Source organism: Misgurnus anguillicaudatus, chromosome 20 (genome assembly GCF_027580225.2).
Source record: "Misgurnus anguillicaudatus chromosome 20, ASM2758022v2, whole genome shotgun sequence".
NCBI lineage: Eukaryota > Metazoa > Chordata > Actinopteri > Cypriniformes > Cobitidae > Misgurnus > Misgurnus anguillicaudatus.
Genome location: NC_073356.2, coordinates 30,989,795 through 31,013,310, shown reverse-complemented (window position 1 = coordinate 31,013,310; position 23,516 = coordinate 30,989,795). Strand labels below are relative to the sequence as shown.

General features: G+C 40.1%; 1 protein-coding gene across 1 annotated transcript; it reads left to right on the top strand.

Annotated features, from left to right (window-relative positions):
* The first annotated feature begins 4,549 nt into the window (after positions 1 to 4,549).
* LOC129455964 (nuclear GTPase SLIP-GC-like) lies at positions 4,550 to 16,536 on the top strand. The gene is made up of 11 exons (XM_073858737.1): positions 4,550 to 4,865; positions 4,974 to 5,189; positions 5,301 to 5,495; positions 5,719 to 5,897; positions 7,250 to 7,289; positions 8,222 to 8,225; positions 8,669 to 8,836; positions 8,975 to 9,375; positions 9,454 to 9,611; positions 15,602 to 15,728; positions 16,378 to 16,536. Exons 1-11 carry the CDS (start codon positions 4,557 to 4,559, stop codon positions 16,534 to 16,536), a joined length of 1,956 nt encoding a protein of 651 aa, XP_073714838.1. The 5' UTR covers positions 4,550 to 4,556.
* Positions 16,537 to 23,516: the final 6,980 nt, after the last annotated feature.

Below are 23,516 nucleotides of genomic sequence, written 5' to 3'. Positions count from 1 at the left end.
ACGCGCAGGGATGCACCTTTCCGTCTGAGGACGTGCGTTGGGATAACACGGCTCCTACCCCCACATCTGATGCGTCGACCTCCACTATGAACTGACGCTTACGATCAGGGGCCACAAGAATTGGGGCTGAAACAAAGCAGCCTTTCAGTTTGGTAAAAGCAGTCTGGGCTGCCTCCGACCACCTGAACGCAGTACTAGCGGAGGTCAAGGCAGTCAGAGGTGCGGCTAGTTGGCTGAAATTGCGAATAAAACGCCGGTAAAAATTGGCGAACCCCAGAAATCTCTGCAGGGCCTTGCGAGACTCTGGGGATGGCCAATCAACCACAGCCTTAACCTTCTCCGGATCCATACGGACGCCCTCAATCGAAATGATGTGCCCTAGGAAAGAAACAGACTGTGCATGAAATTCGCATTTCTCCGCCTTGACAAAAAGCCCATTCTCTAGCAACCTAAGAAGCACTCGTCGTACGTGTTGCACATGTTCCTGGAGAGACGAAGAAAAAATCAGTATGTCATCCAGGTAAACATACAGAAATTGGTCTACCATGTCTCGCAACACGTCATTAACGAGTGCTTGGAAAACTGCCGGCGAGTTAGATAGACCGAAAGGCATCACGCAGTACTCAAAATGGCCACGAGGGGTGTTAAAAGCAGTTTTCCATTCGTCCCCCTCCCTTATGCGAACCAAATTATAAGCATTGCGTAAATCCAATTTTGTGAAAACGGATGCTCCTTGCAACCTCTCGAAAGCTGAAGACATTAACGGCAAAGGATAAGTATTCTTTACCGTAATGTTATTCAACCCTCGGTAATCAATACAAGGTCGCAAAGATCCATCCTTCTTACTAACAAAAAAGAACCCCGCCCCCGCTGGAGATGAGGAAGGGCGGATGAACCCGGTTGCTAAAGAATCAGAAATGTATTTCTCCATGGCCTTCATCTCAGGAACAGATAGAGAGTAAAGTTTGCCCTTAGGCGGAGACGTACCTGGCAATAACTCTATGGCACAGTCATAGGGACGATGAGGAGGTAGAGAATCGGCCCGAGACTTACTGAACACTCCCTTCAGGTCCTGATACTCCACGGGCACGTTAGTTAAGTCCACCGTCTCCTCCTGAAACACAGACGCAGAGACAGATACACAAGCAGAGACAAGACAAGACTTATGACAAGCTTCACTCCAACCAGTGATAGTTCCTAATCTCCAGTTGACGGATGGGTTGTGTTTGAGCAGCCAAGGATGTCCAAGTACAATGGGAGCCAGAGGGGAAATAGTGACATAAAACTGCAAAGTCTCAGAATGATTGCCAGAAATACACAGGGTGACCGGGTCCGTGATGTGAGTGATGACAGATAATTCACTACCATTGAGTGCGAAGGGTGAAATGGGTTTGGAGAGAACTGTCAACGGAACCTGGAGCTTACGTGCAAAGTGGTGATCGATTAAATTCCCCTCGGCTCCCGAGTCCAGTAGTGCGTCACAGGTGAGATGTGTGTTGCGCCACCGCAGCTTCGCCGGGAGGAGGGTAGATGTTAAAGGGGTCTTTGCTGTAGAGATCCCGCCCGAAAGTAACCCCAGCACTACTCCCGGGCGTTGCCTTTTACCGGACACCGATGGAGGAGGTGCCCGGCCTCTCCGCAGTACAAGCAAAGCCCCAATGATCGACGACGAATCCTCTCCTCCCGGGAAAGCCGAGCTCGACCCACCTGCATGGGCTCCGGATCGGACGTGGAAAAACCGGCCGCAATCTCCCTCGACGACGGTCTTCCCTGAGAAACAGCTTGAGAACAACCATCATCGTCATGAACGGGAATACTCCTCAGCCGGATATCCACTCGGATCGCCGCGTCAATGAGACCGTTGAGAGAAATGGGAATCTCCCCATGTTGAAGTTCGCGCTGGATGCGGCCGGTTAACCCATGCAGGAAAATATCCCACTGCGCTTCCTCGTTCCAATTTGTGTCCGCCGCTAGAGTGCGAAAATCAATGGCGTAGTCTGAAACGGACCGTGTACCCTGACGCAGATCTGCCAACTTCCTAGCCGCATCTCTTCCAACTGCAGATCTATCGAACACCCTTCTCATCATGGCAGACAACGCCTCGAAACTCAGGGTACACGGGTCGTGATTCTCCCACACCGCTGTTCCCCAACGCGCCGCCTTTCCCGTCAGGAGGGATAACACAAATCCCACTTTACTCTCCTCCGTGATGTAAGTCTGGGGCTGAAGAAAGAAATGGAGAGAGCATTGCGATAGAAATGGTCTACAACATTCAGGATCACCTGCATATTTCTCGGGCGTGGAAAGTCTGGGTTCCTGACGGGACGCGCTCGCGGGTAGTGTAGAAGGAACAGACGGTGCGGGTGGCGCAGTGGGTAGCGTCAGCTGTTGGATCGCCTGGGTGAGCTCGGACACTTTGTCTGTCATATCCTTCATTCCCCGGCTCAGTTCCTCAATCCGACTGTCCTGGGTGGTGAAACGATGTATGGCAGCGGAGATAAACTCTTCAAACCGAGCCGGGGAACCTTTACCTGCTGCTTCCATGTTGGCCAGATGATTCTGTGACGACTGGTTTGGAAAATCAGGAAGCAAATGCAAGATAAATGAAAACAGGTTTATTGAACAGATGACTCAGATGATATGACAGATGGCACAGATGGTATTATGTTAAGTTGGACAGACAAAGGCTGCGGTGACGGATCCAAGTGCTCGTGAGGGTATTCAGACTGACGGATGAAACCGGATACACAGACAGGTAGAACTCCACAGCGAAGACGAGACCACAGGAAACACACGACACGATAACACGGGTGACAACGTAGTACAATCATCTGGCAGTGAGAGGAGAGAATGAGTGAGTATATATGCCGTGTGGTAACTACCACCAGCTGGAGCAAAGCAATCACGCACACCTGCACTCACTCAGATCATTAGCGATCAGACACTCACACACACACCTCAATCATACAGACAGACACAACACAGAAAGTCACGATGGACTTATCCTACCGTGACAGACCCAGCATTCATGATATGCACGCTCTTAAGGCTGTGCAATTGGGCAATTAGTTGAATTAGTTGAAAGGGGTGTGTTCAAAAAAAAGCAGTGTGGCATTCAATCACTGAGGTCATCAATTTTGTGCAGAAACAGGTGTGAATCAGGTGGCCCCTATTTAAGGATGAAGCCAACACTTGTTGAACATGCATTTGAAAGCTGAGGAAAATGGGTTGTTCAAGACATTGTTCAGAAGAACAGCGTACTTTGATTAAAGGTTGATTGGAGAGGGGAAAACCTATAAAGAGGTGCAAAAAATGATAGGCTGTTCAGCTAAAATGATCTCCAATGCCTTAAAATGGAGAGCAAAACCAGAGAGACGTGGAAGAAAACGGAAGACAACCATCAAAATGGATAGAAGAATAACCAGAATGGCAAAGGCTCAGCCAATGATCACCTCCAGGATGATCAAAGACAGTCTGGAGTTACCTGTAAGTACTGTGACAGTTAGAAGACGTCTGTGTGAAGCTAATCTCTTTTCAAGAAGTCCCTCTGTTAAAAAAAGGGCATGTGCAGAAGAGGTTACAATTTGCCAAAGAACACATCAACTGGCCTAAAGAGAAATGGAGGAACATTTTGTGGACTGATGAGAGTAAAATTGTTCTTTTTGGTTCCAAGGGCCACAGGCAGTTTGTGAGACGACCCCCAAACTCTGAATTCAAGCCACAGTACACAGTGAAGACAGTGAAGCATGGAGGTGCAAGCATCATGAAATGGGCATGTTTCTCCTACTATGGTGTTGGGCCTATTTATCGCATACCAGGGATCATGGATCAGTTTGCATATGTTAAAATACTTGAAGAGGTCGTGTTGCCCTATGCTGAAGAGGACATGCCCTTGAAATGGTTGTTTCAACAAGACAATGACCCAAAACACACTAGTAAACGGGCAAAGTCTTGGTTCCAAACCAACAAAATTAATGTTATGGAGTGGCCAGCCCAATCTCCAGACCTTAATCCAATTGAGAACTTGTGGGGTGATATCAAAAATGCTGTTTCTGAAGCAAAACCAAGAAATGTGAAGGAATTGTGGAATGTTGTTAAAGAATCATGGAGTGGAATAACAGCTGAGAGGTGCCACAAGTTGGTTGACTCCATGCCACACACATGTCAAGCAGTTTTAAAAAACTGTGCTCATACAACTAAATATTAGTTTAGTGATTCACAGGATTGCTAAATCCCAGAAAAAAAAATGTTTGTACAAAATAGTTTTGAGTTTGTACAGTCAAAGGTAGACACTGCTATTTTTTCGAACACACCCCCCTCAACCAATACCCCAACTGCACAGCCTTAAGAGCGTGCATATCATGAATGCTGGGTCTTGTTTGTTTTCTGAGAATCCACTGAACCCACTGGCAACTTGTTTGCCACGTAGCAACAAAAAATACACTATAAACCTTGATCATTCTGGCCAGTCACATTGCACTGCTATCATTCCGAACAAGACTGTACTTTCCGTAACATTCCCATTGTCATTCTCTTCCTTTTCGTTGTGCACAGATATGGAGAAGATGGAGATGGCAAAGGAAATCATGAAAAGCATCAATGACAACTTAGACCAAGACACCATGATGCACAAAGATATCATTTTAAAAATAAGGCAAATGAATGGGGTCACTGGGAAAAAAGCAACTATAGGAATTTTTGGGAAATCAGGAGAAGGAAAGAGCTCTCTGTTAAGCGCAGTTCTGGGAAAAAAGGATTTGTTGCCATCTGGCTGTTTTGGTGCATGTACAGCTGTTATAACTAAGTTGGAGGCAAATCTGAGTGACTCCAACTACAAAGCAGAGATTGAATTCTTCTCCAAAGAGGTTTTACTCTCAGTATTCATCTTATGTGTTGAATGAGTAAATGGAAAAAACACCGGAGTTAAATAAATAAAGTCGGCATAACATGAAATGTGTTTTATGCTTTTACAGGAGTGGGAGAAAGAGCTTCAAGATCTTTTTAAAGTTTTATCGGATGACAGTGAGGACAAGAATGAGGACATGATTCAAATTGCTGTTGAAAAGATCAATTCATTATATGGAGAAAATGCAGATAAGAAAACACCAGAAGAGCTCAAGAATCATAGCACATCTGTCAAGATTGAAGCTTTTTTGTCCATGAGTAAGAAAATGATTTCAACCGATGATGTAAGTTATGATGCGAGTTTTATATACAGTAATATTGCAATTAAGTTAAAATTATGTCTGGATATGCTTTTCAGTAAAGACGTGTTTAAATCAACATTATTTGTGTAACAGGTTACTGAATTTGGCAACGAAGTTGCATGTTACATTCTGCATAGTGAGGCAAATCCCGGTGACTGGTATTGGCCACTTGTGAAGAGCGTGACCTTCAAGGTTCCAGATTGTTGTGAACTCTTGCAGCACATTGTCCTTGTTGATATACCAGGTACTGGAGACTGCAATAAAATCAGAGATGACCTCTGGAAATCTGTAAGTATTCTCAAGTTCATCAGATAGTAAGGATATCAGATTCAATACTAACAGAACCATTTGATGCATATATCTTTAACAACATTTTTCATATATTTCCCTTATAATGTGGTCATTGAATGAAGGTTATTACATTTCTAAGTGAACTGAAAGGTGCCTAGAGAAGGCACCAGAACTTGTGTCATGAGAATCTTTTTCTTAACTTTCATTTAAAATCCTGTAGAAACTGAAAGAGTGTTCTTTTGTGTGGATTGTAAGTGACATCACTCGAGCCATCACTGATAAAGACCCCTGGGCAATATTAAAACACTGCATTGAAGAATTGGGACCGGGAGGAGAGTGCAAAAGCATAAACTTCATCTGTACCAAAAGTGATTATATTAATACAGTTGCCTATATTAGGTAAGAATTTAATTTGTTTTGTTATTGTAAATAGGCCACAACTGTTCAGTCAGTATAACTGACTCACTGTAAAATTAAATATATACTTTAAAATACTTGGACTACCAATCTTGCTGGTCATTGTGCTCTAAGAAAGATGAGGTCAGAGATAAGACCTTAAACTTTTTCTTGTTTAAAGACCCCTATCACAGATTTTATCACTTATAACTTGAGCATCATAATAGCATGTGTGAAAGTTTTCCTGAGACAGTAATTACTTCATGCTTTCAAACAGTTAAGTCTTTACATGGTTTGTCTAAAAGCATATAAAAACATATGAAGAGTTTGGTTCCAAAACGCAATAAATCCATTTTGACAAATTTCGGTAAAAACGTGTTTTCTATACCAAGAAAGTGACAAGACGAAAACAACTATTTTCTGTTACAAACTTTCACATAGCATCTTTAGGTTATAAAAACATAAAAAATTCAAATCCATAACTTGATTTTCAAAGATTTATTATAAAAACGAATTATTTTTTCCACAAAATGCAATAAATCCATGACGGTTTTTTTTCAAAATGCTATAAATCTATTCAATCAATGTATCAATGTGCATTCATCTTTGCCATTTTATATTAATTTAGTTGAACAGTGATATACACTGATAAAAAATTAACATTAATGTCATTAATCAAAACACTTACTTACTGTCATATTAAGATCACTGTCATATTGCTGCGGTTATACTTGACGCCGTTGCTTAGCATTTTTCACAGCGATCAGCTGTAAAATGTTTTGGTCCTGCTCGATTTTCGTTGACTTTGAGTAAAATAATGTAAAGTTATTCATTAGATCCTCTGGGGTCAATGTGTTAGCATGAGAAACTTGATGCTGTCGGGAGATAAGCACCAGTCTCCCGAGTGCTTCGTGTAAATGATTAGATGTTGATGACAATCTTTCCTGTCACAGAAAACAACCACAGGTTTATCAATGCCATTAAAGTATTATTTTGTTTTGTTTGTTGATCACGAAGTACAAAGTAGATGAGGAAAACTAGGACTCCGTGTACTCAGCACGCCGCCATGTTTGTTTGCATTGCGTGACTGGTCCGCTGTAATATGTGGAACGGATTTATTGCATTCTGTAAAAAAGGAGGAGTGGCGTTTATCGCATTTTGGGAAAAAAGGGAAAAAAGATGACAGAATAACACGGCGGATATTGGATTTTGCGTAAAATTAATTATTTACTTTTAAATACTGACCTGATATAATACTGATTTTGGCAGTAACTCATTTTTTTTCAAAAATGGCGTTTATTGCGTTTTGGAACCAAACTCTTCATATATAAACAGACTTAATTTTTTTGTTTTAGATCTGCACGGCTTACTCAATTTCAAAGCTTAGGAGACAAGGTATGGATAATTTATTTATTATTTCATGAGTTAAACAAGAAAAGTGTATAACTGCATGTGAATCAGGATGTTTCCAGACTTTTTTCTTTTACTTTTACTGTATATCAGAATTGAAAAACATATGTTTTACAGTTTATTAAAGCAACTGAATTGTGCCATAGACATTTTTTTATAATTTATTATAAGGTACACTCTTAAAAATAAAAGTGCTTTACAGCTATGCCATAGAAGAAATTTTTTTTGTTCCAGAAAGAACCATTTAGTTAAAGGTTTTTTGAAAAACATTTCTTTAAAGCTGCGGTCGGCAACTCTGAAGGATTTGAGATGATTTTGAATGTTTACGATTTTCATGCCCCCGCACACTACCACTGAGCAACCTCCCTTCGAGCTTGTCCTCGTCAGCGCGTGTGCACCAGTATTTTTGTGACATATACTTAGCAAGCATACTTAGTTTACTAACATAACACTCACAAATACAATCAATGATAAAGCGCAATTACCTGTCAAGAAGTAATTTTGCCAGCTCTGCATCCAGCTTGAACCCTTTAAAATCTCGTAGATTTCTCCACCTTTCAAATGGCGGTCCAAATTTTTTAAATGGCCGTTTCCTTCTTTTCATTGGTTATTTTCCTAGCTCTGAGGAATCTGAAGTTTGTTAGTGAATGTTCTCTCCGCCATCACGCTGCGTTCAATCCAACACACCTGTGAAGTTCAGGCGGATGCATGTGGTGATATAACGCGCACGAGGGGGGAGGCGGATCAGTGGCGCGTGCAGGAACTGTGATTGACAGGCAGATTTTACACAGCCCTTGCTGATTGGACCAGATGAACCGGGAGCGATGTATTTTTGTAAACCAAATAACAGGCTCTAGGTGGAGCTATAAGCGCTGAGTTTTTTCTTAAACAGTCTAATTTATGTTGTTCTATTGGAGCATAGTATCAGTTTCAGTAAATATGATCAAAGATATCTTGCAGACCGCAGCTTTAATACATTTTTATTATCTGAAGAACCTTAGTTCACATTAAAAAAGGTGATCTTATTATAATAATACTGCCCCTTAATCTGCACTATCCAACCATGGCACTGACATTTAGTGCAGATATCAGGTCATTTGCATTTAAAAGGACACATCACATTTACAAAGTGGCAATTTTAATATGCTAATTTATTTATATGGTATTTTATGCTAAAACTTCACATATTTGACATTTAAAAAAAAATCTTGAAATGCCCCCTTTAAGAGTGTAATCTATATTTTGTTGTTTTAATTTATTCTTTAGGAACAGAAAAAAAAATGCACACTTCATAGAAATGAACTTGCCAAGACGAGGGTCAAAGAAAAGTTTGAATATTCTGAAATACAGGTATATTTTCATAGTTCTCATTGCTTTATGTGTTTCTGCTGACATTCTTATTATGTTCTTATTATTTTTATTTCTCATTTTCAAGAAAAAAATGAGCCCAGACAATGGTTTTCTTCAAGTTTTCACTGTAAGTTCCAGTGCATTTTTTGATCCAGATTTAAATCTGGAACCTAACGTAACAGGTAAAGTGTCATTATCTTGCCTACATTATTAATGATGATCATACTGTAGATCACATTTTAAAATCATACATGAATTAGAAGTACACTTGTGTTGTAAAATATTGTTAAAGCCTTGTGGTTTGGAAATGCTATTTTTAGAAATCCCAAAACTACAGGAAGCTCTGAAAAATCTTAACTTGAGCATCAACCGAGATCTGATAAGAGATTATGTCAATGAAGCAAAGGGAGTTTTGTCCTTGATCCAAAGTGTTCAACTTGATACAGACAAGGAAATGGTAGGAGTAATAATGTTGATGTTACATGTACAATATGTGACTTCAGAATGCTGCCATGTAGTTCACTGCTGTTGCATGAATGTGTTTTGTGTTGAGGTAAAGGAAAAAGTCCACAAGGAATATGAGAAAAACCTCACGAAGGCTCAAAAAGAATTGGACAACTATTTTGACTCCTGTTATAATGATCTAAAGAAGTGTCTGTCGGCAGGAGTGAGGGAATCTGTCAGGTTTTGTGTTGCTGACACAGAGGCAGTCGTGTCACCTGTAAGTCTGATTTAAATGATGTGAAAAATTATTTGCCACTTTCTAGCTTTTTAATGACTTCTTGTGTTTTATACTCAGAATAAGGATAAAAGAGGATTTCATAAAGTTCTTCAAGCTTTATGTAACAATGGAGGATGCTATTGGTCGAAAAATTGGGATGTAGTCCTGGACCTAAACAAGAAATTGGCTGATCACCTGCATGGATCCATAAATCCATATTTCAGTAGGATTTTTCCGTAAGTAATTTTTGCAATATCTAGCTCCCACTTTCAGTTCAGAAGTGAAATATAATCAAAATCAAAATACTGCATCATATACCATGATTTGTATGCATACATTTAAAGGAATAGTCTACTCATTTTCAATATTAAAATATGTTATTACCTTAACTAAGAATTGTTGATACATCCCTCTATCATCTGTGTGCGTGCACGTAAGCGCTGGAGCGCGCTGCGAAGCTTCGATAGCATTTAGCTTAGCCCCATTCATTCAATGGTACCATTTAGAGATAAAGTTAGAAGTGACCAAACACATCAACGTTTTTCCTATTTAAGACGAGTAGTTATACGAGCAAGTTTGGTGGTACAAAATTAAACGTAGCGCTTTTCTAAGCGTATTTAAAAGAGGAACTATATTTTATGGCATAATAGCACTTTTGTGAGTACTTCGACCGGCCTGAAAAGTCCGCTCCCCTTCTCCCCCTAATAATGGGAGAGGGAGGGTGTTACTGCGCCGAGTCGAAGTACTCCCAAAAGTGCCACCACGCCGCAAACCATAGTTCCTCTTCCAAATACGCTTAGAAAAGCGCTACGTTTCATTTTGTACCACCAAACTTGCTCGTATAACTACTCGTCTTAAATAGGAAAACGTTGATGTGTTTGGTCACTTATAACTTTATCTCTAAATGGTACCATTGAATGAATGGGGCTAAGCTAACTGCTGTCGGGGCGTCGCGGCGCGCTCCGGCGCTTGCGTGCGCGCGCACGGGTGGTGGAGGGATGTATCAGCAATTCTTAGTTAAGGTAATAACATATTTTAATATTGAAAATGAGTAGACTATTCCTTTAATATACACGAATTGAATGAGAATTATTTTTTTAACGTTGAATTGGATGATTTAATTTTACAATTATAGTAAATGCGTACAAGCTGTATACTGGCGTGACAGTTGGTGCCATATTGTTTTTTTTTTTTTTTTTTGGTGGGGGGGGTACATTCATGGACGTTTTACATTTAGATAGCTGAACATATACAGAACTCTTTTGGCAGAGGTTTAGTGTCCTTACATAATTCGGCCTGAAGGCGGTGTTCTAATGTTGATTGCCAGGCCCCTTCAATCATTTTAATCCCTTACGGCGCATTCACACAGGGCGTCAGCGTTAACGCTTCCCATTCACTTCTAATGGGTGACGTCATGCGTTACCGAACTGAATTGTGGATCCGTCGGCGCCGTGTCAGTGCCGTTGCTCGCGGCAGAAGTTGAACATTTCTCAACTTTTCAAGCGGCAACGCGTGCGTCAGCCAATCACATCGCCTTATGCAAATAACCTAGGCAGAGCCAGCCAATTACGTTTATGGAAGAACGGAGCATGTGTAGCGGCCACTGTGATTGGCTGTTGGCCACGCTTCAGACAAGCCTTCCGTTAAGCGTTAACGCTTACGCCCCGTGTGAATGCGCCGTTAGACAACCGCCTATCTCACCTATGCCACGAGCTGACCCTGTGGGAATGAAAAGGCTATATATTAGGAGAGTTTGTCAAATGTATTGACATTTTGCAGCACCTGATGTTCACTGCCTAATTACAGATTAAGTTTTATTTACAATATTGAATAGATGCTCTGTCGATATTTCATATTTCCCATGTGTTTGTCTTTCTCAGTGCACAAGTGTGTTGGCACAAGTAGGTCTAATTCAGTCTGTGTTTTAGTGAGTCTGACGGTGGACTTAGAGGAGTCTTTCCTTGAAAGCAGAATACTACTTATGATATAATGGGACGGTTTCCCGGACAGGGTTTAGATTAGTCCAGGTCTACGACTCAGTTATATTAGGACATTTAAGTAGTTTTTATAAACAAACCTTACAAAAAACAATAATGATGTGCATCTTGTGACCAATCAATGGCACTGATATATTTTAAGATATGGCAGTACAAGGTGTTTTTAAATTAAGGCAGCTCAAACATGCATTTTAGTCTGAGACTAGCATAAGCCCTGTTCGGGGAAACACACATCTGTTGGTGTCCACTTGCATGTTAGCTTCTCTTTCAAGAATTTTTGTGCCACTTTATGTCACAATGACCACGTTTACATGCACACCAATAATGCAATTATAATGGGATTTTGTCAATACTGTGATTATACCTTACCTCATGTAAACGCGATAATTCGATAAAAATAATGTGATTAAGCTCATAATCGCAGTAATTATAATCGCATTAAAAGAGGTGGCGTACGCCATTTATAATCGCAGTATGCGTCCATGTAAACGCTTTAATCGCATTTATACCGCACTAATTAAGTGCACGTGTGTTTTAGTCATGCACCTTTAACACAAATTTGTTTTAAACTTGACATTAGGAAGTTTTACGTGAACTCTGCCAACACGACTCGCTGTCAGCAGTCTGCCTTCATTCAGAAACAGCTCAAATAACACGACAGCAGTGTATAAAACCTTTAATGGACATTAACTATAATTATAACGATAAATCTATTAGTGACCACATCATAATGATAACTTCATGCTAATTCGCTCAACGAGCGCGGCATTACCTAATATTGGATATTTCTTGTAATAAAAACTTTTTTGCAATTGTTTACATGTCACTGAATGTGTACATATGCTGTCCTTGTTGCATTTACACAGCGGGAAACCAGCAGATGTCCTCAACGCGCTGCGTATCGCGTAACTAAACAATGAATAGTTTAATAAAATCTTACCTTTTGGCGTAGTCAGTGTGATAGAAAATTTCACAGCAACTGCATCAGCGCTGGACACCTGAGGTAATTTTAAGTTATAGACCTCAGCAATGAATGAGCTTTCTACTGCATTTTAAGTGCGCGTGCACTTCAAGTTCAAATAGATTTGATTGGCTGTCAATGGTTTATCGTTCATCATGTGTCAAAATCGCTATCGTTATAGTTGTTGTGTGAACTCTGCTATTATCTTTAATATAAAACGATTTTTAAAACTATATTTTTATATCGTTTTAATGTGAATGCCCTTTACAGGTACTGTCATATTTATATCTTCATCACAGCACCGGATAATGAAATATGTCAGAATCCTGCCAGATCCTTGTTTGCATTTAGATCTAGTTTAGCATGGCAGGGTTCTGACAGTACATATGTTCTATGTGGGAGATGCGTGGGTTTAGTATTGGTTTATTCTGACCACGCATTTCCCGGGTCTCGTCACTTTTTCCCCGATCCCTTACTTGTGATTATTTTCCAGGTGTATGTGATTTGCTTTGTCCCTATTTATTGTCCTTGTGTTTGCTGTTCTGTGCACGTTCGTCTTGTCAAATACCCTGTTGGTTATCTGTGAGTAAGTTTATGAATCCTAGTCTTGACCTGTTTAAAGTTTTGGAAAGTTTATTGTTAGTTTTTGTTAAGGTTAGTGTCAGTGTAGGGTTGTGTTTTCCCAGCCTTGTTTTGCCCCCCCTCGTGGGTTTTGTTTTTCTGTTTTCCCCTGTTTGTTAATAAATCCTTTGTTGTCAACGTCTGCTTTTGGGTTCGTGTCTTGAGTGTCTCAAAACCCTGACAGAACGAACGTGCCAAAACAGAACCCAGCGGACTATGGCCGAGGATCCAGAGTGGTGGAATGGGCTCATCGCAGATTCACGTTCTGGATTTGGGATGTTTCCTCCCCAGAGGGGGCGTAGTCTGCAGGACTATGCCCAGAAGGTGTTGGACAGAAGGGCTTGCTTTTCTGACCGGATGGTCAACAGGTACCTCCTGGCCGGTCTTAATAATCCTCCTCCCATCTCAGAAGGAGCGGCTCTCATCTCTCTGCCGTTTTGGGAGATGGTGGATCGTCTTGATCCACAGCAACGACCCCGGGATGATGAGTCGGCAGTCGGACCGCAGCCATCGGTCCTTAGGGGTCTCATCGCGGGGTCAATAAGACTGAGTTTGATTCCCGCCTCTCCGACCCTGGGGGCCTCTCTCACATCTACCTCATCCACGCCTACTCCTGTTTTCTCCCCTGCACCTTCTGCACCCAGGAACAAGAAGAAGAAGAGGAGGAAAGAAGTGGTGGCGTCTCCACCACATCCTTCGTCTGTCCAGCCTCAGCTTCCTGTCCTGCCAGCCCAGCTACTTCAGCCGCCAGCGCGCCAGCGCGTCCAGAGACGCCGACGCAGCCGCCAGCGCGTCCAGAGACGCCGACGCAGCCGCCAGCGCGTCCAGAGACGCCGACGCAGCCGCCAGCGCGTCCAGAGACGCCGACGCAGCCGCCAGCGCGTCCAGAGACGCCGACGCAGCCGCCAGCGCGTCCAGAGACGCAGCCGTCAGCGCGTCCAGAGACGCAGCCGCCAGCGCGTCCAGAGACGCAGCCGCCAGCGCGTCCAGAGACGCCGACGCAGCCGGCAGCACGTCCAGAGACGCCGACGCAGCCGGCAGCGCGTCCAGAGACGCCGACGCAGCCGGCAGCGCGTCCAGAGACGCCGTCGCAGCCGGCAGCGCGTCCAGAGACGCCGTCGCAGCCGGCAGCGCGTCCAGAGACGCAGCCGGCAGCGCGTCCAGAGACGCCGACGCAGCCGCCAGCGCGTCCAGAGACGCCGACGCAGCCGCCAGCGCGTCCAGAGACGCAGCCGCCAGCGCGTCCAGAGACGCAGCCGCCAGCGCGTCCAGAGACGCCGACGCCAGCGCGTCCAGAGACGCCGACGCCAGCGCGTCCAGAGACGCCGACGCCAGCGCGTCCAGAGACGCCGACGCAGCCGCCAGCGCGTCCAGAGACGCCGACGCAGCCGCCAGCGCGTCCAGAGACGCCGATGCAGCCGCCAGCGCGTCCAGAGACGCAGCCGCCAGCGCGTCCAGAGACGCCGACGCCAGCGCGTCCAGAGACGCCGACGCCAGCGCGTCCAGAGACGCCGACGCCAGCGCGTCCAGAGACGCCGACGCCAGCGCGTCCAGAGACGCCGACGCCAGCGCGTCCAGAGACGCCGACGCCAGCGCGTCCAGAGACGCCGACGCAGCCGGCAGCGCGTCCAGAGACGCCGACGCAGCCGGCAGCGCGTCCAGAGACGCCGACGCAGCCGGCAGCGCGTCCAGAGACGCCGACGCAGCCGCCAGCGCGTCCAGAGACGCCGACGCAGCCGCCAGCGCGTCCAGAGACGCCGACGCAGCCGCCAGCGCGTCCAGAGACGCCGACGCAGCCGCCAGCGCGTCCAGAGACGCCGACTGCTTGTCTACCTTTGTTGTTAATTGTAGTGTTTTCTTGGGTCTTGTCGGTTTGTCAATCTGTCATGTACCGTGTTTAGTGTTCCCCCTTGAGGGTGTCTAGTAGTCGCCTTTTGAGGGGGGCGTACTGTCAGAATCCTGCCAGATCCTTGTTTGTATTTAGATCTAGTTTAGCATGGCAGGGTTCTGACAGTACATATGTTCTATGTGGGAGATGCGTGGTTTTAGTATTGGTTTATTCTGACCATGCATTTCCCGGGTCTCGTCACTTTTTCCCTGATCCCTTACTTGTGATTATTTTCCAGGTGTATGTGATTTGCTTTAAGTTTAAGTTTATGAGTAAGTTTATGAATCCTAGTCTTGACCTGTTTAAAGTTTTGGAAAGTTTATTGTTAGTTTTTGTTAAGGTTAGTGTCAGTGTAGGGTTGTGTTTTCCCTGCCTTGTTTTGCCTTGTTTTTCTGTTTTCCCCTGTTTGTTAATAAATCCTTTGTTGTCAACGTCTGCTTTTGGGTTCGTGTCTTGAGTGTCTCAAAACCCTGACAGAAATACATCTATAACAACGTGTTTGTCATTTAACGTAAGTAAATTAAGACCATATATGTGAGTTCAGCATTTGTGCTCTGCATTGGACTTTGTGTGAATAATCCGAAAATAAAAACTGCATGTAAACCGGAGTGAAGAGGTTAGCTCCAGTCATGTAAACATCTTACTGCGATTAAGACCTTACTCGCATTATTGGAAATAATCGCATTGGTGTGCATGTAAACGTGGTGAATGATTACTGCAATAAACCTTTTTTATGAATATGTTTTTTCTTGGCTTCAGTATCTGTGGTAAAACAGGAACATCAGTGCAGGAACACCTTAATAAATTCACTATAATCCAGAATGAGTCCAGTCCTTACTCCAGATCTCCCATGTTACATCACATTCAGAACTTCATCAAAGCAGAGGTGAGCTCACTATACCTGTCGGGAACACTATGAGGACCAATTTTTACTTTTAACTAGGACTTAGCTAAAGTAAGATATTTAATGAGATTTTTTACAAACATACCATAGGATAAACATTACTGGTGTGCATTTTGAGACAAAACAATGGCACTGATATATACAGTATGTTAAGATATATCATTGCAAGCTGCTTTTAAATGAAGGCAACTCAAGCATGCATTTTAGTCTTGAACCTGTATGGGAAACCACCACATAAAGCACATATTGTGTTTTTCTGCATGACCATATTCGACATCCCTTAATCCTATACCCAATACCTACACCTAAATCAACTATACCTATATCAAATACCTTAAGTATTATTAAAAGAAAGTAAACTAAAAGTTGTGCAGTTAGTAATGAATATGTTTCCCATACTAAAGTGTTACAGTTTTTTGTAACACTTTACAATAAGGTTGTGTTTGTTAACATTAGTTTATGCAAACTTAATTGCTAATTCAAACTTGTGGAAAATGAGATCATATGTTTTTAAAGATCTTACTCATACTGGTTTAAGCCCCCAGCGCTTGTAAATCTTGACTGTGCTTCTTTACATGTTAATTTGATTTTCATATTTCATTCATTTCTGTGTTCTTTAACTATTGAAAAGGAAAATAAACTGAAGGCATTACTTAGGAGAGACATTGTAGAAATGAAGAAAAATATTTACTCATCAATTCAAACAACCATTCAGAATCAGATGGCTTCTCGCTATATATGTAAGGCAAACACACAACATTACCAAAGAGATGTTTTCTATAGAGTGTAATCAAATATGTTACTTATCAAGCCTTTATTGGCATTCCACTCAGTTTTATTGTACTGTATATAGTGTATACATACACATTATTTTGCTGCCATATATTTTTAAGTAAAATGAAAATGAAAGAAATTTGGGAAAGAAATTTAATCCTGAATGTTGCTTATTTTAGTAGCCGCAGCTGAGAAAGGAGAAGGATCCATGAAGAGAAGGCAAAATATTTTAATGGGTTCGGTTATTTCAAAAAAAGATGACATGTTTAACATGGCAAAAAATGAATTTCTTAAAATGTTCAATAACCTAAAGGTACTGGTTTTACATTCAACACGACAAGCATGTATTTAGATGTAAATGACTAAAACTAAGCAGAATCTTGTTTCTTTGTGTAGCTGTATATAAAAAATGCTCTTGAAATTGGACTAAAGAGATCAATGAAACTTGCACTGTCACAAACCAGCAATATCGCACTGTTGGGTAAGAAAAAATGTAAAACATAAACTAATTTGTTCATGAGTAATATTTTGCATATTGTATACTTATCGCAAAAATGTTTTTAGATGTTTCCAGAGAGATTGAGGAACTTGAGAGACTGACAGAGCAACTTTCTGACTAGGAGCATCATCAAGCAATACAAAGCACAATTCACAAACCAGAAAAAAATGGTTTAGGTAAAAGAAAAATCACATTTTTGGTAAAACTTTATTTTTTAGTAAAGGATTATAATTACTGCTGGGGAGGGATCGGGATCAATCACATACAAAGTAAAAGTGCTTTTTTGCATAATATATGTGTGTGTAATTATGTATATTTAACTCTTTCCCCGCCATTGACGAGATATCTCGTCAATCAAGAGAAAACGCTTCCCCGCCATGAGTATTTCCGTCTTTCCGCAATACCGCTATTATCCACCCTTCCGCAACTTTTTAAACCCGGAAGTATTGCCCTATGGCAAGCTGCTTCATGTCCGTGTCTGTTTTAAAGATCGCTCTGAATGGGATCTCTATGAAAAGTCCGTCACAAAAAAGGAATTATCTCTGCTTTTTGCTCATAATGTGGTGTTTTTACAGAAACCTACCCATATTCAAAAGCTGATTACAGGCAGGTAGAATGAAACGTTATTTTTTTTTTTTGTATGTTTATATATTTGAAGAAAAACATTTTCTGGAAGGCATTGAACTTTTGTGAAAATCATGAAAAACGCTGGCGCTGGCAGGCAACTTTTTTAAAAAACGCTGGCGGTGAAAGAGTTAAAGCCCCACTGTGTAGGATCTACTCCCATCTAGCGGTAAAACTCTATATGACAACCAACTGATTATTAGTTTATAGCACCCCCCATTCGGAACGCGTGTTAACTAGTACGGTGGCCCTGTCATGCCAAGGTTAACATGGCTTCCAGTAGCTAAAGCAAAAGCAATGAAAAAAAATGAACAATTTGCATTGTCATTTGCCTGTGATCCGTCAAAGCACACAGATTTATGTTAAACATGTAAAAAGTCTGATTGTCATGATATGTCTGCTTAAAATCACATAAGTTACAAAAAGCAATCATAAACGTAGCTTAGACACTCCTTTTTCATTCACGCGAGGAAAAATATCACAGGGGCTGTTAAACTTGGTATTAAGATGTGTTTTCGTCGATCAGATCACAAGTGGACGAGAGAGAGACATTACGTTTACACTTGGTGTTTAAATCCGTCTCTTTTTGTCCATTTTCGACCGCTTCTCTTCAGATTACTGAGGAGATGGTCTGTGGACCAGTTCCTCTCCTGTCATTTACTCATGAGCTGGAGTAATGACAGGTTTAAATGGACGCGAAACTAATATGTCAGAGTCCAATGCTTATGTTTTAAGTAAACGTTACATGTCCGTGTATATGTAAGAGCTTTCTCTGATATTGGTGAAATAAGATCGCTCAACTTTCACACGCTTGTAAAATGAAACGAAAGACGCGCAGATCAGCGGCGTTTTATCAATGAAAGGCTAAAAATAGCGCTGTCACCGTGTGTTTGTGCTACGTTAGAGGTCAGAAAAGATGAAAAACATTTATCTCAGCACCTCAGATTACATAAATGGGCGGAGAGACGGCGTGTGGCTGTTCGAACCACATGCGTGTTTACACTAACTGCATAATATGCTATAGTTAGCCAAAGAACTATAAAACTTCAAGTTTACAACATAGACTGTATAGATGTAAACGAATATGCTGAATTACCTGTGGTGAAAATAGAAAGTGCAACTTCATTGCCCGTTGAGGCTCATCTTGGAAAACTAACTCCAATATGACTTTGGTCTTGATGTTTTCCCGTCCCGTTGTCGTTTAAAATTCCCGTTTTGCTTCCTTGGCGACTTGTTTTAATGTCCTCGAGAATATGTCTTCAACAGGCTTTCAAATCAAAGCATTAGATCGCAGGTTTATCACGGCGTGCGGCCGAAGGATTCAGTCTACGCAGGTCGCAGGCTGCATACGTCATCAAGCCTGGTTTATTTAAATTAACTGAGCATTACATTCGCAAGTCATAAGCATATTACATCAATTTACAATTAACTAAGAATAAATGTCAGCTTTATAATTGTTAATATTCTGAAATAAGTCTGTCTTGATGACATATACCGCCTACACATGAAACCTCCGTAGGCTTCAGCTCGCGGCCAGCTTGAGTGTAGTCTGAAAGCGCGAAAGGCGGAGCTTGAATTTCAGGAATGTCCCTCGTCGGCGAATGTATTTCAAAGATGGAGGCACAACATGGATTCAGCCAGAGAGCGCTACGGCGGTATGTATTTTAAATAGCAGATTCTACACTTACGAGAATACTTTGATTAGTGGGGTGGGCGTAATTACACATGAATGAGCACATACTTTTGAAAGAAAACATGGGTTTTTGCTAAGAATTAACTAAAAATAGTACACAGTGGAGCTTTAAACAAGCAGACATACATGTATACATTTCAGAACATTTTTTTCATTTATATATCCATTTGTTGTTTATATAGAATTGTAAAAATATAAATAAATATTTATACACATGTACATGTTTTTTAAATACATACAGCGGGGAAAGTAGGTGTTTGACACATTAGCATTTTTGTCAGTAGGGGGATTTCTAGCTATTGACACAAACATTTTTAGGGGGGAGGGTTTCTCTCTCAATACTGACAGATTTCAGGTGATCTCCTGGCTTTCTATGCCATTTTGCATTTTGTTCTCTTCATATGTTCAATACTTATTCCCTGTGTCATTTCACTTTATTTATTATGACTCAACTTGTATACTTAAATGTTCTGATTTCTTTGGATGAATTCAATATTTGGCTTGATGGCTACATCTGGTGGAAATTTTGTGTCAATAGCACACTTGGAAATCCTCTTGCTGATGGGAGTGCTGATGTGTCAAGTACTTATTTTCCCCACTGTATATGAATGTGTGTGTATTTATATATAGATAATAATTACACACAGCAAACACTCATATATTATGCAAAAATACTTTTATTTTGTATACAATTAATCATGATTAATCTTTGCCCAGCACTAATCATAATAATGTTTTCTTTATTAGTTTTTTGTTTATTAAGTTTTATTGATTTTGTTTTGACAAAACATCAGGGGCCTCATTTATAAAGCATGTGTACGCACAAAACAGGTCTGGTAACGTGTGTATGCCAATTCTCACGCAAATCTATTAAAAAAAACTTGACAGGAGAATGGGATTAAAGGGTGGGATATAAGGATGTTTCATGTACGCACACTTGCAGTTGATCTGTGATTTATAAAGGGAACATTGCTTTGTTTTATAAGTCATAATATTTTTGGCTTATGCCATTTTTGGCTTTTGTGCCTACGTAGACTTTTAGTAAGGATCCTACGCACAATTTTATAAATGAGACCCCTGAACTTTAGGTTTGTTTTTAGGTACACTGCATATACAGACAGACAGACAGACAGACAGACAGATTACTTACTTCTTATTGTATAAAACAATATTTTGATTTTGAGTTTTTTTTACAGTATTTACTGTATTTGAATATTACGCTGTAAATTCTAATGTTAAGTCTAATTTTAAAACATTGCAATTATTTTTATTCTGTTGAGCTTTTTAAACAAGCCATTCTCTTAGTTGTGACATACATACGTCAAATTTTAATTTATAAAAACTATTAATAAAATTGAATTGAATAGAACTGAAGCTTCTGGATTATCCACTTTCTGACCAATTAAACATGCTGCATTGTTGCCCCACCAAAAAACAAAGACCACATGAAATAGCACATCCTTTACTTCTCTTTTATAGACTTAACTTATTCTATTATGCATTTAAACTGTACAGATATTTTAAAGGGCAGTTTCCCAGACAGGGTTTAGATTAATCCAGGACTAAGCTTAGTTATTTTATAACATTTAAACAAACCTTACAAAAAACAATACAGTTTTTTTTCAAGTACAAAACTATGGCTCTGATATGTGTATTTAAATTAAGGCAGCTTAAACATGCATTTTAATCTTGGACTGTGGTAATTCCTGTTTGGGAAACTGCCCCTAAATGTATAACAGCCTAGGCTTAGTAATGTAGTATACTACAATGTAATTACATATGCTTTTATGTATATTTATTTTTTTAAGGACACACATAACCCTTCATTTTCACTGATGATGGTATACTTTTTAAAACTTAATTGATGAGACCATCAGTTGAAGTTAGATCATGTCTGCTAATAAGAAAATGAAAGCGTGACCTTTTCCTTAAGGCTAAGTGTGTAATCCGGAAAGTCAAACAGGATTAAACAAAGAACAGCTGTTGCTCAGAACAAATGCAAAACAGAGATGCAAAGCTTATACAAACTCTGCTTCCTTATACAATAGGTACATAATAGTGATGGTAAACTGAAAGCAGATTGTTTTGACTTTCAACTATGTAATATAAGCCTACTGTAAACACAATGCAAGCATGCACCCTGTGAAGGATCTCCTTACATTTTTATTTCATACTGTGAAACTGAAAAATAACACTGCACTGCATCAGCCAGAACACCCACATCACTGTACATTCAGCTAGTAAATTAGCTGGCTATTAGACATAACACATTTTGGGTTTTAAATAAACATTTGGTTGTTGTTAACCCAATTATGAGTTAAGCAGCCCTTGCGTTGAAACAATGGTTTATACATGTGTTCTGTCCAATATTTACCCAGCATCGGGTTAAAAACAACCCAGCAAAATTTAGAGTGCTGCATCTTAATTTTTTGGATATTCTTGTTTGTTCTTTGGATGTACCAAATAAAACTACATTCCCAACAATGTTCTTACAAAAGTGCTATCTAGTTATTTTTGATTTGGTTTAGTTGGGTTCAACCAATTCCATTAGTTGCCTACATAAAATATTTGATATATTTTAGTTAAACAAAGTGTACATATTAATTAAATGCTATAAACATGTAGAATCATGTGAAACCAAAGAGGTCATGCAAATAGTTATTTTGCTAACATTAAAAAGTTACAATGAATGTCACAGTTAGTTGTTTTAGATTATAGTATGCAGAGGTATTTCTAAATACTGTATAAAGAGCTCATATGCAAAACCAGATGCAAAAAGTACGTTTGACATATTTTCTTGTAAATGAGCATTTTTATTTAGAGTCATAATTGATTCTGCCAACAAAACAGTATTTTTGAATGGCCTGATGCCAGGATTAAGCATATTTGAAGTGAAAGTATTTGATGAATGTACATTATGTATAATTAATGTATGTACAAATTTTGTGACATGGTACTGTAGACAATGATTTGTTTTATACAACTTTGTCTATAAAATTTAAGTTTCAAATATAGCAAATGACACTAATTAATGGAAAACAATGAGAAAAAGTCATGCAGTTTCAAAATAAATAATAACACTGAATCAAAAGACCCGTGAACCTTATAAAAAAGCCTTAAAGAGATGCTGCTCTGAGGAAATGCAAAAACAGATGCAAACTCTAGTGCTTCCTTATACAATAGGTACATTAGAGTGATGGTACGTAACTGTACATTATATTTGTAAAGCAAAGTCAAACCCTCTTTAGCCCATCCTCCTACTTTATTTTAAAAACTCTGCATGACAATCATCCATAAGAGCAGACAAGCATTCAGCTACACACAGCCAAAGAATTCAACAAATGTATGTATGTTTATTATTATTACCTACATATACACAATTTCAGTTAAAAAGGTGTACTGTTTAAAAAATAAAATAGTGTTAAATGTAACTTATTACTACTAATACCACTTGCATTAAAACTCAACAGAATGACTGTGGGCACAGGTTTTCTTTCAAATGGGGAAATTAAATTATGTATTTTACAGATCTTTCAGCTTCAAAATGTTTAAAATGCCTCAATCATATAATTTATTATATTATATAAGATGTAATAATATATTTAATCAATTTCTTATAACATTTTATATTAGAAATGAAATTCATGGATATAAGTCAGTATATCTAAAATAAATACAGGTCAGAACTTATCATAAAATAAAATGATACTTTATTCTATTCAAAACCTAATTGATTCCTTAAATTTTATAATTTGGTAAAAGATGATTTGCATGAATTCTGCATTTGTTGTTGTTTAGTGTGTAAAGAAACCAGCAGCCTGTATGTAAAAAATTGCCGTAATTATGCAGCTGGTTGCCAGTAACTTACTGTAGAAGATAAAGAGTAAAAATGTTTCATGTTCATCTAACTTTGAACAAACTGTTGCCAGTAAATAACATGTAAAATGTAAAATCTACAGTACAGGCAGCTAGTTGCTAGTAATACCCAGTAATACTGTAATTTCTACAGACTTTTTTATAGTGTACATTATCTCGCTTATTACATGGCCTACACCAGTGTTTCCCAATCCTGGCCCTCGGGCACCCCCTCCTAGAAAGTTTTAGATGTCTCCTTATTTAAAACACCTGATTCGACTCATCAGCCTCCTTCCAACATGGTAAACATGTGTCCCTAACAAGC